The sequence below is a fragment of the Pseudophryne corroboree genome, chromosome 9 (genome assembly GCF_028390025.1).
Source record: "Pseudophryne corroboree isolate aPseCor3 chromosome 9, aPseCor3.hap2, whole genome shotgun sequence".
Classification (NCBI taxonomy): Eukaryota; Metazoa; Chordata; class Amphibia; order Anura; family Myobatrachidae; genus Pseudophryne; species Pseudophryne corroboree.
This window is the reverse complement of record NC_086452.1, coordinates 377,459,463-377,476,793: the sequence shown is the minus strand read 5'-3', so window position 1 is coordinate 377,476,793 and position 17,331 is coordinate 377,459,463. Positions and strand designations below refer to the sequence as shown.

Below are 17,331 nucleotides of genomic sequence, written 5' to 3'. Positions count from 1 at the left end.
CTCCATCCGGAGGTATTAGCAGAGGTAACAAGCCGATGGGGCGTACTTCAGTTAGACATGTTGGCCTCTCGCCTCAACAAGAAGCTTCGGAGGTACTTTTCCAGGTCGAGAGTCCCACAAGCAGTGGCGGTGGATACCCTGGTAATTCCGTGGGTGTTCCAGTCAGTATATGTGTTCCCTCCAATTCCACTCATCCCAAGGATTCTCAAACTAATAAAAGAGAACAAGAGTTCAGGCGATCCTCATTACTCCGGATTGGCCAAGAAGGGATTGGTACGCGTATCTTCTGGAATTACTGCTGGAGGATCCAAGGCCTCTTCCTCTTCGCGAGGACCTTCTGCAACAGGGGCTGTTCGTCTATCAAGACTTACCACGGCTACATTTGACGGCATGGAGGTTGAACACCAGATCTTAGCTCGGAAGGGTATTCCAAACAAAGTCTTTCCTACTCTGATCCAGGCTAGGAAGGGAGTAACATCTAAACATTACCATCGGATTTGGAAAAAGGGGTGTAGTATGTTATGCCGGCGGTCGGGCTCCCAGCGACCAACATACCGGCACCGGAATTCCGACCGCCGGCATACCGACAGCTGTGTGAGCGCAAATGAGCCCCTTGCGGGCTCGCTGCACTCGCCATGCTACAAGCATGGTGGTGCGCTACGCTGTCTATTCTCCTTCCGGGGGGGTCGTGGACCCCCAAGAGGGAGAAGAACTGTCGGTATGCCTGTGATCGGGATTCCGGCGTCGGTATGCTGGTCGGCGGGAGCCCGACCGCCAGCAAAGTGAAGACCACCCAGAAAAAGTATGTGTCTTGGTGTAAATCCAACAAGTTTCCTACGGTGGAGTTTCATCTAGGACGGTTTCTCCTCTTTCTGCAGGCAGGTGTGGATGTGGGCCTACGCTTGGACTCCATAAAGGTCCAGATTTCGGCCTTGTCCATTTTTTTTCCTGAAATTATTGGCTGCTCTCCCTGAGGTTCAGACATTCTTGAAAGGGGTTCTGCACATCCAACCACCCTTTGTGCCTCCTACGGCACCTTGGGATCTTAATGTGGTGCTGCAGTTCCTGCAATCGGATTGGTTCGTGCCTTTACAGGAGGTAGAGGTCAAGTTTCTTACTTGGAAGGCTGTCACGCTGTTGGTGTTGGCATCTGCTAGGCGTGTGTCAGAATTGGGGTCATTGTCCTGCAAGAGCCCCTGCTTGATTTTCCATGAAGATAGAGCTGAGCGCAGAAGGCGTCAGCAATTTCTTCCAAAGGTTATGTCAGCTTTTCATATCAACCAACCTATTGTGGTGCCAGTGGCTACTGACTCCTCAATTACCTCAAAGTCCTTTGATGTTGTGAGGGCTTTGAAAATGTATGTGAAGAGAACTTCTCGTCACAGGAAGTCTGACGCTCTGTTTGTCCTTTATGATCCCAACAAGGTTGGGTGTCCTGCTTCTGTGCAGACGAGTTCTCGCTGGATCAGGTTTACTATCCAGCATGCTTATTCTACGGCAGGCTTGCCATGTCCAAAATCTGTTAAGGCCCACTCTACTCGTAAAGTGGGTACCTCCTGGACGGGTGCCCGGGGTGTCTCGGCGTTACAGCTTTGCCGAGCAGCTACTTGGTCAGGGTCGAACACGTTTGCTAAGTTCTACAAGTTCGATACTTTGACCAAAGTTTAGGTTATCAGAGGCCAATCTGTTCTGCAGGAACCTCCGCACTCTCCCTCCCGTACTGGGAGCTTTGGTACATCCCCATGGTACTAAAATGGACCCCATCATCCTCTAGGAGGTAATTAAAATACTATTTTCTCTTACGTCCATCTGTAAATCCTTTTCTCATAGTCCGTAGAGGATGCTACGTTTTCCTGCATTGTTACTTTAAGTATTGTTATCCAGCTGTTGCTGAATTGTTTCAAGTTGGTTAGCTTGGCTTTCCTTTTCCTATGTGTGAGCTGGTGTGAATCTCACCACTATCTATGTATTTCCTTCTCTCAAAGTATGTCCGTCTCCTCGGGCACAGTTTCTAGACTGAATCTGGTAGGAGGGGCATAGAGGGAGGAGCCAGCCCACTCTATTAAACTCTTGGGGGGAATTCAAATGTTTGAAAAGTCAGTTGGGTGTCTGTTTTTCCCTATCTAATAGACAGGAAAATACAGACACCCAACCGACTTTTCAAACATTTGAATTTCCCCCTTAAAGTGTCCATGGCTCCCAAGGGACCCGTCTATACCCCATGGTACTAAAATGGACCCCAGCATCCTCTACAGACTACGAGAAAAGGATTTACCGGTAGGTAATTAAAATCCTATGTTCCGCTGTCTGATGGGACCAGGTATGGACCGAATGTTGAATGTAGCCAGCAGTATAACAAACCAGGGAAGATATGCATGTATTGGTATAGACAGAAATGCGTCATTATTAGATGAATAAGCTACTTGGCGCTTTGCACACTAATATGTTTTAACTACTGTATGCAGTATGAACTGCTTATGGTCTTTATGTTCTCCATTTCTATCCAATGCATCCTGTTATCCATTCATCACCACTCTCATAATTGTTTAGTAATGAAAATAAAACACGCCTGGATGAAGCAATATATATTTACACTCAGGTTACCTTTTGGCTACATATATTCTGAGAACATGTCTTTTTACCTCACAGGGTCTTCCCAGGAATGGAAACTCCATTAGACGTTCTGTCAAGAGCGGCTTCCTTAGTACATGCAGATGATGAGAAACGTAAGTAATTCAAATGGTTTTGTCCTTGGGAAAACGTCCTAATTCTATCTATCTATCTATCTATCTATCTATCTATCTATCTATCTATCTATCTATCTATCTATCTATCTATCTATCTATCATATATGTATAATACCTTGTGTGGAATACTGCAACACCCTTTTGCCCATTATGTGTGAATATATATTTGTTTCCCAAGGCAGTTACTGGTTTTGTTTAAACAAACCAACGTCAGGTGTCATTTATGTGTTTTTTTTCGCAGCTGCACCTATGTCAATAACACCTGAACTTTCTGGCGACTTGTTTATTCAGCCCGTTGTTTGCACTTATTTTACAAATGACAGCGCTCTTTATCTAGACTAAATATTCTGGCAGCTGCTACACTGTTTATGCTGCTGTTACCGGCTTTATATGCAAAAGAACTCATTACTGGCTTTCTGCTTATTGATTTAAATTTGACCTTCACCCCTGTTGCAAAATTCTGTAGCTCTCAAGGTATTCCTACTGAGTAAACGCTGAACGTTCTAATGTCTACGCCTTGCTGTACTCTATTTGTTATGTACATGGACATGCTGTGCTTGTAGGCATAGGAGACTACTTTTTACAATAATCAGGGGTGTGGAGTTTACCCCAGTTTAACCCATATGACTAAAGCGTGGCCATGTATAGCAGTGGATGTGGCAGCATATAAATATATAAATATATGTATGGTGGTCACCTTAACAGTTAGTTATACCCCTTTTACACTGCCAATGCCGGATCCCACCCGGGAATTGGAAATTATTATTATTATTACATTTTATTTATAAGGCGCCACAAGTGATTCGCAGCGCCGTACAAAGGACAGTACAGGGAGACAAGACATAGCATTACAGTAAATAAATAACAGAAATAGAGGACAGGTAACAGAGCACCACACATTCTCAAGACATAATACAGCTAAGATGTAAGTAGTGAGGGAGTGATCATCGTACTACTAGGGGCTGGCGGCCATAGATGGAGATGAGCCTTTACTAGCAGGGCAAAGATGGTCGTTGAGTAGGGGAGAGCTGCGAGTGAAATGTGTCGAGAAGGGCGCTTAGATAACAAGAGGAAACAGGGCCCAGCTCTGAGGAGCTAACAATCCCTAGTGGGGAGGGGCGACAGACAGATGACAAGAGGTGCAGGCAAGCGGGAGGTAGCGTGATGGCAGTATGCAAGCGAAGCTGAGATGTTCACGGCATGAGGCAGGGGGGTGGAGGCGCGGCTTCAGCACTGGGTTATGCATCGGGATGGTATGCTTTGATGAATAGGTGGGTTTTAGTGCCCGTTTGAAGCTTTGCAAGGTCGGGGAGAGTCTAATGAAGCGGGGGAGTGTGTTCCACTGAAGGGGTGCAGCACGGGCGTAGTCTTGAACACGAGCATGGGAAGCAGTGACCAGGGCGGTGGAGAGGCGGCGGTCATTGGTCGACCTTAGAGGGCGGGAGGGAGTATGAAGGGAGAGGAGGTTGGAGATGTAGGGAGCAGTGAAATTAGAGATGGCCTTGTATGTAAGGGTGAGAAGTTTGAAGAGGATTCTGTAGGGGAATGGGAGCCAGTGTAGATTTTGTCGAAGGGGAGTGGCAGATGTGGTGCGTCGGGAGAGGAAGATAAGCGTAGCTGCGTAGTTCAGGACAGATTGGAGGGGAGCTAGATGGGAGCAAGCAAGGCCAGTGAGGAGAACAGAAATGGGTCCTTCCCGGGTGGGATCTGGCATTGGCAGCTGCTGCAGGCTTCCCCGATCCGGCAATATGCCGGGCGGGTTGCCATAGCAGCGGGGGGCGGAGGTGGAGGTGGCGCTGGGAGATGAGATCATCTCTGCGCCGCCTCTCCCTGCTGTAGAAAACGGGTCCCGGGAAGCATCGACCCGGGAGCCTGTTTAGGCAGCCACTGACCCGGTATTCAACCCAGGTATAACACTGCTTTATTCCCGGGTTGAATTGCTGCGTCAGGCGACCCGCGATTTTGGCTATGTCCCTTTCACACCGCACGCCGACTCATTTCGACCCGGCAATATGCCGGGTCGATACCGGGTTATTTGTGTGGTGTGCAAGGGGTATTATATAGCGCACACATATTACGCAGCACTTTACAGAGGACATTTATTCATTCAGAATACACATACTTTTATCACTCAGATACGTGATATTGGATCATTTTCCTCAATAAAAAAATGAGTACGTCTATTTTTGTCTCATTTGTTTGATGTGGTTCTCTTTATCTACTTTTAGGACTTGTGTGAAAATATGAAGTAGTTTTAGGTCAAATTTTAGCAGAAATATAGAAAATTCTGAAGGGTTCACAAACTTTCAAGCACCACTGTATACAACATGCTGGCCAAGCCTGCTCTACACATGTGTAGAGCCGCTCTTTCTAAAATTGTCTACATGCATAAGGAGGCAAGTTCTGTGGGCACATTAGCAACCCCAATATTAGGGCTCTATTCATGAAGCAGTGAAAAGTGTGGAGACGTGAGCCTGTGGAGAAGTTGCCCATGGCAACCAATCAGCTGTTCTGTATAATTTTAAAGTATGCACACTATAAATGTTATTTCAATGCTGATTGGTTGCCATGGGCAACTTCTCCACAGGCTCACTTCTCCACACTTTTCACTGCTTCATGAATAGAGCCCTAATATTGGGGTTGCTAATGTGCCCACAGAACTTGCCTCCTTATGCATGTAGACCATTTTAGAAAGAGCGGCTCTACACAAGTGTAGAGCAGGCTTGGCCAGCATGTTGTATGCAGTGGTGCTTGAAAGTTTGAATTTTTTATATTTCTGCTAAAATTTGACCTAAAACTACTTCATATTTTCACACAAGTCCTAAAAGTAGATAAAGAGAACCACATCAAACAATTGAGACAATAAAAAATAGATGTGATAATTTTTTAATTGAGGAAAATGATCCAATATCACGTAACTGTGAGTGATAAAAGTATGTGTATTCATAATGAATAAATGTCCTCTGTAAAGTGCTGCGTAATATGTGTGCACTATATAACTAACTGTTAAGGTGACCACCATACATATATTTATGGTGACCATAAATGTATGGTGAGGGAATCCTTGCAGCGTGTGTGAGCGTTTTCATTCCCTCAGTGATTGTGTAAGTGTCCGTGGGCTGATGTCTCTCCTTCCCAGCACCGCAGTTGTTGGTCAGACTACTAATCACACCAGTCTTTTAGTGGTGATTGAGCTGGTCGGTTCAGTTTACTTCAGGTGGTTCCTATTTGCTGTGACAACTGTTGCATCAACAAACACTGCTGTAGCCTCAGGTGTTATCTGCTTTCAATAGTAAAAGGTGGGGCTGCTAACATACAGAAGGCCCGTTTCATGTGTCATCTATGATAATTGCTCTTTCATCCAATTGCGTACTGTTTTTCCCATTATACACTTAAATATCATACTTCTGTTAAACTAGTTAGCTGTTCCCTTCCAGCTCTGGTAACCTTAAAATAAATGGCATTTTTGTTCTTCCAGCTAGTAGACATGAGTTGTTTTTACAGCTTTCGGCATTGGTCACTTGACAAAGTAGCTGAGAAATATTTTAATGTTAACCATTTATCTATATTAATGAGTATGTTAGCACTGTTACGCCACAGCTCTTAGGTTGTAATCTAACTTGCCGACCTTTGGGCAGACCGTTTAGCACTGGGGGTTTGTGGCGCGTCGGAAGTGGGCATGGTGACGCTATTTTGTCATTGTGCTCCGTCCCCCGCTAGACAGTGATATGATTACTGGCGTTGGCAAAACGCTTAATTGGCTCCCTGTCCCGTCCACTTCACTTGGGAAGTGGACAGACTGGAGGCAGGTGTTAACTAGATAATTACCCATCCTTTCATGCGGCCGAGGGAGCCACGGAATTTTTGGGAGCCTCGTGGCCATTCTGAGAGAATAGCGAAGTACGGTTTTAATCCCACCAAGATCTGTGTGAAGCTTCTATGTTCTTCCCACATATGCACAAGTTTCCTCTGGGTAATCCAGTTTACTCCCACAAAGTCCAAAAACATACTGGGTGATGTATTGCCTACTTACATAAATATACACGTGTGGCAGGGTATTTAGGCTGATATGACTGCTTACTTAAAGTAGCACCTGTGTGCACCCAAGATGGCCGTCTCACCCTCTGCAGTATATGAAGAATGCTTTGGGATGAAGTTGGTTGTTTTCTGGGCAGCGATCAGTAATGGGGGCCCAACATAGTTGTTTTGCCGCAGCTGCATTATTGTTGCACACAAATGCATCAGGTTTTTTAGACTCCTAAAGCGGCTTAACCTGTGCAAACAAAGTCCCCGTTACCACACCCAAACAGACGACTTTTGGCAGATTTTTGCTCGCCACCTCATGATGATATGGGCAGAAATAGTGCAGTTGTGCCCTATCAACAAGCAATTGAATTGCTGCCTTTTAGACGCTCAAATAACAATTGCATTCCGCCCTGTGAGTCCTGTTAGGCGATCCTGTTAGGAGATAGTCACAATATAGAATAAAAACAGGGGGAGAAATAATCTACATTTGCCTTGCGAACATTACTTTATAGAACTTTTTACATAGAGCTGTTCTCTTGTAACTAATAAACAAATGCTTTCATGAAAAACGAATATTTTGGTTGTTACAAATATGTAATGTTTCCCAATATTATGGCATTTATTTCCCACGTCTGGACTGTACCCTGTCGTCTGCTAATCTCCTACAGGTGAGCTGGAACTGCTTCCTTCGCAGCACATAATCTCCTTTGTGGACCTGGATTATGCAATAGTAAAACTTTGGCATAGTAGAAGTAACACAATGCCAGGTAGGGAACCAGATACAGCCAATTGTGCCTGAAGCTGTCTACTTGCTACATATTGGGTTCCTTAATGGTGACATGTCCCGAATTACTCATGTAATAAATAAGTAGGTATGAAATACTGATTTAAAGTGAACCTGCCACCAAGCTAAAAATCCAGAACATACTGTTATATAGGTATCGAGCCCCAGACACAAGCATCACAACCAAGACTGGGCTAGATGTGTCATCGCTTGGAGAGTGATAAAATGAAGAGAGAGAGAGAGAGTACCAGCCAATCAGCTCGTAACAGTCATTTTTCAAACACATCCTGTAACATGGCAGTTAGAAGCTGGCTGGTACTTTTTCTCTGTCCAATTTTATCACTCTCCGAGGGGGATATGCAATTAGCTCTGGTAATCTCAGACCTATTTATTTTGCCCCCTTGCCTGTTCAGTTGAGGCTGTTTTCAGACGTTTTTTATGGAAATTTTCACCAATGCCTTTTCACCTTTTTTTTCTTTTTTTAAAGTGAAAAGGCATTGGTGAAAATTTCCATAAAAAACGTCTGAAAACGGCCTCAACTGAATAGGCAAGGGGGCAAAATAAATAGCTGAGATTACCAGAGCTAATTGGATAACCCCCTCTGAGAGTGATAAAATTGGAGAGAGATAAAATGCTTCAAAATCGGCGAAAACAGCTTGTGTTTTCGCCAGCCAAGGTGAGAAAACGTGGATTCGCCAATACACATGTTTTCCGCTCCTGCTGAATTTTTCACCTAGGCGAAAAAACTGCCCTTCTATTGTATAGGCTGAATCCCCATTCGCCCTATAAATAGCGAAAAGTCAATTATTTTTTTTTGCCTAGGCGAAAAAAAAACTGACCTAATTTCATACCCCCCAAGCGATGATGCATCTAGCCCTAAGAATGTTAAACTCTAAGCTCTAAAAGCACGTGATAAAAAAATATTCAGCACTTACAGCTAAAAGAATGCAAGGAATATGTACAAACCAGATGAATTGTTGCTGTTGTACGCATGCTGTGAAGCAGCCATTTTGTTATAAACATCAATGAGCTTGCGAGCAGGGCCTTCCTACCTCTGTCTGTTGTTCCCCAGTTTTGTTCTATTACTGTTGTTCTAGTTGTAAAGCGCAACGGAATATGCTGTGCTATATAAGAAACTGTTAATAAATAAATAAAATAATGAGTTTGGCCTGAGGACTGGTGACATAAAGGCATGAAGTGAAGGCAGACCACTTTTTGGCTGTGCAAATGTTCATGAGAACCAGTCGTCTCCGTTCATGCTTGGACCCTACATACACTGATAGACTTGTATATGCAGCCTCCTTTGAAAATATTCTACCAGTACATTAACTTCAAACCTGCTACATGTTTGCCTCAAATAACTTCAGTGCGTATTTTTGTGTGACCATTTTTTTTGTGTGTCTGATACACTCTGCATTGCGAATCTTTCAGCAGGAAGTGAAACATTTGTGACAGGATGTTCCTTGTTCATTGTTACACATATGCTGTCTCCTGCTGCTTCTCATTCCCAACCTCCCAGCCCCCGGGGCAGAGCACTCGCCACGTCTGTGTGCTCTGGCATTGCACATGTTGACTAATGCTGTCAGGCTTCAGTGGAAGAGTTCAATGTGAGCAGTGGGGAAGGCACCATCCATCAGCAGCATTTGTGGGAGAGTGTTGGTGTAGAAATGTGCTTTGTAATGACAAAGGCTGTGATTGGCACCCTAGCAGGGGACCCTCCTTTCCTGTCAGCTGGAAGCTGGAGTTCTGTTCCAGTCTGAAGATTTCCACCTTTTATCTTCAGTCATATAGAAAACTGATTTGTAAAAGCAGAAAGGTACGTCTAGTATGTCAGGTGTATTTTACAGTAAGGTCTGGGTGTGCATGAAAGATGTTTTGGTTTTTTTGGGGGGTGTTCTTTTATATTTTTAACCATATATGACCGAAATTAGTAGAAGCGTGTCCCCTCGCGGGCACGGTTCGCTCGCCAATACTTCGGGCATGATGGCTTTCTCCATAAGGTTCCTTAAGATAATAGTTTGTGACATGGATAGTAAATTCAGCAAAAGTTGTAAAAACATGAAATAATCCCCAAAAACGTGTAAATCATACGTGTGTCAATCATTGTCATGCTGTCCCCTTTTTTGACCCTGTCGCCAATATGGTGTTGACTTATTGACTTAAGACCTTTTTTGTCTACCTGTCACCTTGGTACACAGGAAGCAGCTATTTTGTGGACTGAATGAATATTTATACATTTGTAGACATTTTGTGGTTAACCTGGGAACGATCCATGGTATCGCACCATATTCTGTACACATTGGCCGATGTGCACAATATGTCAGTCTGCTTTGCGGCAACGGATGACGTATTGCCTAGTGTGTACCCAGGGGTGTCGGACGTTTTATTGGTTGGGGGGGGCCAAGCTAGAATCTGTTTGGCGCCCCTACCTCGAGGAGTACTATGGAGGAGGCCAGGAGTCATCAGCCGCAGGAGATGGAAAGAGGCGATACAGTGGAAGGAGAAGAGGTGGCCGGCAATGGTACAACCAGGGTCGGCCCGAGCCTAATTTTTTTGGTATGCGAGTATATATTAGTGGTTAGTGGAATATATAGAGCCGCTTATACACATCACACCACAGAAGAGCCGCTTGTACGTCTTACCCCAGTAGAGCAGCTTATACGCGTTACATCACAGAGGAGCCGCTTATACACGTTACACCACAGTAGAGCCGCTTATACACGTTACACCACAGTAGAGCCGATTATACGCGTTACACCACAGTAGAGCCCCTTATACGCGTTACACCACAGAAGAGCCGCTTATACGCGTTACACCACAGAAGAGCCGCTTATACGCGTTACACCACAGAAGAGCCGCTTATACGCGTTACACCACAGAAGAGCCGCTTATACGCGTTACACCACAGAAGAGCCGCTTATACGCGTTACACCACAGAAGAGCCGCTTATACGCGTTACACCACAGAAGAGCCGCTTATACGCGTTACACCACAGAAGAGCCCCTTATACGCGTTACACCACAGAAGAGCCGATTATACGCGTTACACCACAGAAGAGCCGCTTATACACGATACACCACAGAAGAGCCGCTTATACACGATACACCACAGAGGAGCCGCTTATACACGTTACGCCATAGAGGAGACGCTTATACACGTTACGACACAGAGGAGACGCTTATACGCGTTACGCCACAGTAGAGCAGATTATACGCGTTACACCACAGTAGAGCCCCTTATACGCGTTACACCACAGAAGAGCCCCTTATACGCGTTACACCACAGAAGAGCCGCTTATACATGATACACCACAGAAGAGCCGCTTATACACGTTACGCCACAGAGGAGACGCTTATACACGTTACGCCACAGAGGAGACGCTTATACACGTTATACCACAGAGGAGCCGCTTATACGCGTTACAGCACAGTAGAGTCGCTTATACGCGTTACACCACAGTAGAAGCGCTTATACACGTTACGCCACAGTAGAGCCGCTTATACATGATACACCACAGAAGAGCCGCTTATACACGTTACGCCACAGAGGAGCCGCTTATACACGTTACGCCACAGAGGAGACGCTTATACACGTTACGACACAGAGGAGACGCTTATACGCGTTATGACACAGAGGAGACGCTTATACGCGTTACGCCACAGTAGAGCAGATTATACGCGTTACACCACAGTAGAGCCCCTTATACGCGTTACAGCACAGTAGAGTCGCTTATACGCGTTACACCACAGTAGAAGCGCTTATACACGTTACGCCACAGTAGAGCCGCTTATACATGATACACCACAGAAGAGCCGCTTATACACGTTACGCCACAGAGGAGACGCTTATACACGTTACGCCACAGAGGAGACGCTTATACACGTTACGACACAGAGGAGACGCTTATACGCGTTACGACACAGAGGAGACGCTTATACGCGTTACGCCACAGTAGAGCAGATTATACGCGTTACACCACAGTAGAGCCCCTTATACGCGTTACACCACAGAAGAGCCCCTTATACGCGTTACACCACAGAAGAGCCGCTTATACATGATACGCCACAGAAGAGCCGCTTATACACGTTACGCCACAGAGGAGACGCTTATACATGTTACGCCACAGAGGAGACGCTTATACACGTTATACCACAGAGGAGCCGCTTATACGCGTTACACCACAGAAGAGCCGCTTATACGCGTTACACCACAGAAGAGCCCCTTATACGCGTTACACCACAGAAGAGCCGATTATACGCGTTACACCACAGAAGAGTCGCTTATACACGATACACCACAGAGGAGCCGCTTATACACGATACACCACAGAGGAGCCGCTTATACACGTTACGCCACAGAGGAGACGCTTATACACGTTACGACACAGAGGAGACGCTTATACGCGTTACGCCACAGTAGAGCAGATTATACGCGTTACACCACAGTAGAGCCCCTTATACGCGTTACACCACAGAAGAGCCCCTTATACGCGTTACACCACAGAAAAGCCGCTTATACGCGTTACACCACAGAAGAGTCGCTTATACATGATACACCACAGAAGAGCCGCTTATACACGTTACGCCACAGAGGAGACGCTTATACACGTTACGCCACAGAGGAGACTCTTATACACGTTATACCACAGAGGAGCCGCTTATACGCGTTACAGCACAGTAGAAGCGCTTATACACGTTACGCCACAGTAGAGCCGCTTATACACGATACAGCACAGAAGAGCCGCTTATACACGTTACGCCACAGAGGAGACGCTTATACACGTTACGCCACAGAGGAGACGCTTATACACGTTACGACACAGAGGAGACGCTTATACGCGTTACGACACAGAGGAGACGCTTATACGCGTTACGCCACAGTAGAGCAGATTATACGCGTGACACCACAGTAGAGCCCCTTATACGCGTTACACCACAGAAGAGCCCCTTATACGCGTTACACCACAGAAGAGCCGCTTATACATGATACGCCACAGAGGAGCCGCTTATACACGTTACGCCACAGAGGAGACGCTTATACACGTTACGCCACAGAGGAGACGCTTATACACGTTATACCACAGAGGAGCCGCTTATACGCGTTACAGCACAGTAGAGTCGCTTATACACGTTACGCCACAGTAGAGCCGATTATATGCGTTACACCACAGAGGAACCGCTTATACACGTTACATAGATTGCATAAAGGGCACACTGACACACACACACACACACACACACACACACACACACACACACACACACACACACATATAGCAGCAACCAGGGGCACACTGACACATTGTACAGGGGAGATGTACATACCTTTGATCTGTAGGTCATAGCTCCAGCTCCCCCTCGTTAGTAGACACTGTACTTTCTCCCTCCCCCTGTTCCCTGGAGGGATGTGGAGACAGAACAGTCAATCGGGAGGCGGATCATTACAGGTCTCCTCTGTGCGCTTGTCAGAGGAGCCTGCTTGTTACTGTCCATGGTGGAATGCGGGTGGTGAGCGCCGCGTCGGGTAGTGAGAGATGGGTGGGGAGCGGCAGGATGGGGCGGCGCACAGCGGAGAATGAGTGACTTCATCAGTGCCGGAGTGACCTCATAGGTCCAGCGCTCTACGCAGCCGCGTAGTCTGTATATGCGTGGGGCCGGGCCTGGGTACAGCACCATGGGTGGGATAGCCGTGGTGAGTCCGACGTCAGACCGCAGCGGCATTTCATCTGACTGCTCCTCCAGTATCTGCGCCTCTCTCATATTTGGGGGGAGGTCCTCTAAGCGAGCGCTTATCTCCTCACAATCCACTGCTGTCACTGACACCTCGTCTGATGAAGACGGCACATATACTGACCATATACTGACCCCTCAGGTTCTGACTCAGATACGGCTGATGGGGAGGGTAGTTCACATGTGGATGTTCCTGATCTTTTGGAGGCTATTAAGTTAATTCTGCAGATTACGGATGATCCCGAGCCATCCGTCCCTCCTAAGAAACCAGATAGGTTCAAGTGTCAGAAGGTGGTTAAGCAAGTTTTACCTCACTCTGACCACCTAGTGGATATACGTCAGGAACCCTGGGAAAACCCGGGTACGAAGTTTGTGCCTCAAAAGAAGATGCTGGCTCGCTATCCCCTCGCGCCATAGCTGTCTAAAAATTGGGAAACGCCTCCTCCAGTGGACTCGCATGTGGCTAGGATGGTGGTTTCCTCAGCTCTACCTGTCACTACCGTCCCGTCTCTAAAAGAGCCTACGGATAAACGTATGGAGGGTTGTCTGAAAGCGATTTACACCCTCACGGGTGCCGCACAAAGGCCTACTATTGCAGCTACATGGGCTGCAGAGGCTATTGAAGCATGGGCCTAGGAGTTAGAAGCTGAAATCTCTTCTGACCATGCTAGACAATGCTTGTCATATATTGTCAGCTTCTCGCTATATTAAAGAGGCGACTTCTGATGCCGGTATCCTAGCATATGACATCTTTTTCATATGGCGGGGAGAGGAGGGAACACTAAATGAATTCATTCAGTCTATGAACCAGAACAGAAATAACTTACACTTCACAACCATCTATAGCAAGAGTAATGTTAACTTCCTTGACCTAAACATCTTTGCAGAAAATGACCAACTACACACAAAAACCTTTAGGAAGAATGTGGACGTAAATAGCTACATTCTATCCACTAGCGGACACCATCCTAACTGGTTAAAATCCATCCCAAAAGGACAATTCACAAGACTAAGGAGAAACTGCTCAAAGAAAACAGACTATGTGACTCAAGGCAGAGAAATGATGACAGATTTTAAAGAGAAACAATACAAAGAGGAACTTCTAGAAGAGGCATACGACTTAGTGGGGGAAACAGACAGAAGCCATTTACTTCAGTATAAAGACAAGAAAGACAGGGAATACTCAGATGAGGTTCTATTTATCACAAACTACACACAACAAGCCAGAACCCTACAACACATCCTTAAAAAACATTGGCCACTTCTTATGGAAGATGAAGTCCTGAACGACATACTAGACACGAAACCGAAAGTCATATTCAGAAAAGCACCTGATTTGAAGCAAAAACTGGTACATAGCTACATGAAACCAAGCAAAATGACCCAATCCCACATTAATAACTCCAAACCAATATCAGGGTTTTATTACTGTGGTACATGCATAGGATGCAAAAATAGAAGAATGCGCAGCACGAAACCAGTTACCCAATTTAGCTCTACCAATACAAAAAGAACTTACAACATCAAAGAGAGAATAACATGCAATAGTAAAGGCGTCATCTACTTATTAGAGTGTGGATGCCTCAAACAATACGTAGGACGTACCATACGCCCCTTGAAAACCAGAATTAGTGAGCATATTCTGAACATCAAAAAGGGACTAGAAGAACACAACTTATCAAAACATTTTAAGGACCATCATGATAGTGACCCCCTATCACTTAAATTCATAGGGATCCAGGAGGTACACCCTAATTGGAGGGGAGGAGACTACAGCACAAAAATCAATACCATAGAATTAAGATGGATGTATGAGCTAAAGACACTAGCTAGTATGGGACTTAATCGTGATAATGAAGTGAAATCACTGATATGCAAAAAGTAAAAAGTAAAAATACCTCAATAATTTAAGACTGGGAAGAAACACATCCATGTATCAATAAGGCACACAAATTACTTTATATAGCCCAGTTAGGCATACACACCCCATTGCAGTCCAGTGCAAAATAAATACCTGGTTTTATATATATAAGATGCCTATTGACTACATCGATTATACCTTAACTGTACACGTATTAAAACAACCCATATCAGGATTCTAAACATAGAACCTTATCCCCACGACACACACACCAATTAACCATCTATGAAATAGAAACTTCACTTATCACTGTTTTAGAATAAAACACTGTCCAGATGTTTAATCTAATTAGCAATTTTCCTTTGAACAAATGCCATAGCCAGACAAATCTCACTTGCATTTAAAATTAGCAGAAAGCATATCTTGCAACTGTGACATCAACATATTGGTCAGGAACAAGGAGACCAATGACGAGCAGGAACTCTAATCACATGACCTATGATGTCACAATATGTGCCTTTAAAAACTTGGAAAATACTATTACAGACATTCACTTCTCCCAGAGGAAGGCCCTAGAGGCTGAAACGCGTTGGAGCTAACACTACAACCTAAAACCGAAACTGACAAAGACCACAGCAAGCGCTTACTACGAAGCAGAGTCCCGGTCACGTGATCGGGGAAACCCGGAAATCAACTACGCTGCCTAGCAACAGAAGGAAAGAGAAGAAGTCGGTGACGAGGTGCGGCGGGGAAACAGGAGAAAACAGAAGGTGAGTCTCCGTATGCGGCGGGTGTCACTCTTGCAGCTGCTCCGTAGAGCACTGACAGAGTCTCCCCCTCACCCTAGGCAGGTCAGCCTCTCGAACCCTCCGGCTTCCAGGCGTGTCTGTACCAGGACACACCATGAGAAGCGGAGCCTAGAGAGAAAGACCAGTCCGGAGCAACCTACTTTCCCTGCTTAACCCTAAACACTCCCACCGTGAAGAAACCCAAGACTGTGTTTTTGTTTATATATATATATATATATATATATATATATATATATATATATATATATATATATATATATATATATATATATATATATATATATATATATATATATATATATATATATATATATATATAATATATATATATATATATATATATATAATTTTTGTTCATATTTTTATCTTCATATTTTTTTCAATACGGAATTGAACTTGCCAAGGACAAAACGACTGTCAGCAGCTGTGCGGGACGCCGCAGGCTGCAGCACACACTCAATAGACTCCTAGACTAAGAGTTTACCCACAACTCTTCCTTTAACTATTATTAGCAAACAATAAACCATCGTTATCATTAATGAGCTATATGTGGACATTTCATTTGGGAAACATAATTGTTCTATGATATTGTACACCATTTAAGAGAGATAAATACCTATTGAATATATCTAACCTAAGGGCACCTCACAGACAGTACTACTTTCACTTAGACAACCAAACTAGGAGAAAGGACTGAGCGCTACACTACAATATAACTATTTCTACAATCTGTAGCCCGGTCGCCTACAAGTGTTAGCAGCTCGTCCAAACATTAGGATCTCAGTGCGCAGATAACCCAACAATAGCATCCTAGCAGCCAAGGCCTCTACTATATCAGTCCTGGCTCGCCGGATATTGTGGCTGAGATCCTGGTCTGTGGATCTGGACTCTAGAAAAACCCTGGAGGTACTCCCTTTCAAAGGAGATATTCTGTTTGGGGAGGACTTAAATAAGATTGTGGCTGACTTGGCTACTGCCAAAACTGCCTGTCTGCCTAATACCGCTCCTTCTGTGTCGAAGGCTAAAGGTACGTCCTTTCGCCCCTTTCGTCCTTCAGGTAAAGCAAAAGGTCAGGCGTACCATAAGCAGGCCAGCACTTCCAAACCTGGTAAGCCGAAGCCCAAAAGAGCCTGGGCTGCCCGTCAGCCAGCTGCCAAGACCGATAAGCCTGCCGCATGACGGGGCGGGCCTCCCCCTGGGAGCTGGGGGGCCGGCTTCTAGGATATACCCAGGAATGGTTGAAGACCACTTCAGATGCCTGGGTACGGGAAGTCGTCACACGAGGTTATGCCATAGCCTTCAAAAACCGACACCCTCATCGATTTTGCCAGACAGATGTCCCGTTGGACGAAACAAAGGCAAACACTGTACATTC

General features: G+C 45.3%; 1 protein-coding gene across 5 annotated transcripts in view; it reads left to right on the top strand.

Annotated features, from left to right (window-relative positions):
- The window catches only part of VGLL4 (vestigial like family member 4), a 171,838-nt gene that overhangs the window by 71,353 nt on the left and 83,154 nt on the right, over positions 1-17,331 (top strand). For 2 of the 5 annotated variants that reach the window (XM_063940761.1, XM_063940760.1), the window contains exons 2-3: positions 2,650-2,726; positions 7,442-7,540. In XM_063940761.1, the coding sequence (XP_063796831.1) occupies positions 2,663-2,726; positions 7,442-7,540 (163 nt within the window). In that variant the 5' untranslated portion in view covers positions 2,650-2,662. Of the gene's footprint in view, positions 1-2,649; positions 2,727-7,441; positions 7,541-9,159; positions 9,374-17,331 lie in introns of those variants that run through there. The other 3 variants (XM_063940764.1, XM_063940762.1, XM_063940766.1) reach the window with 2 other exon arrangements.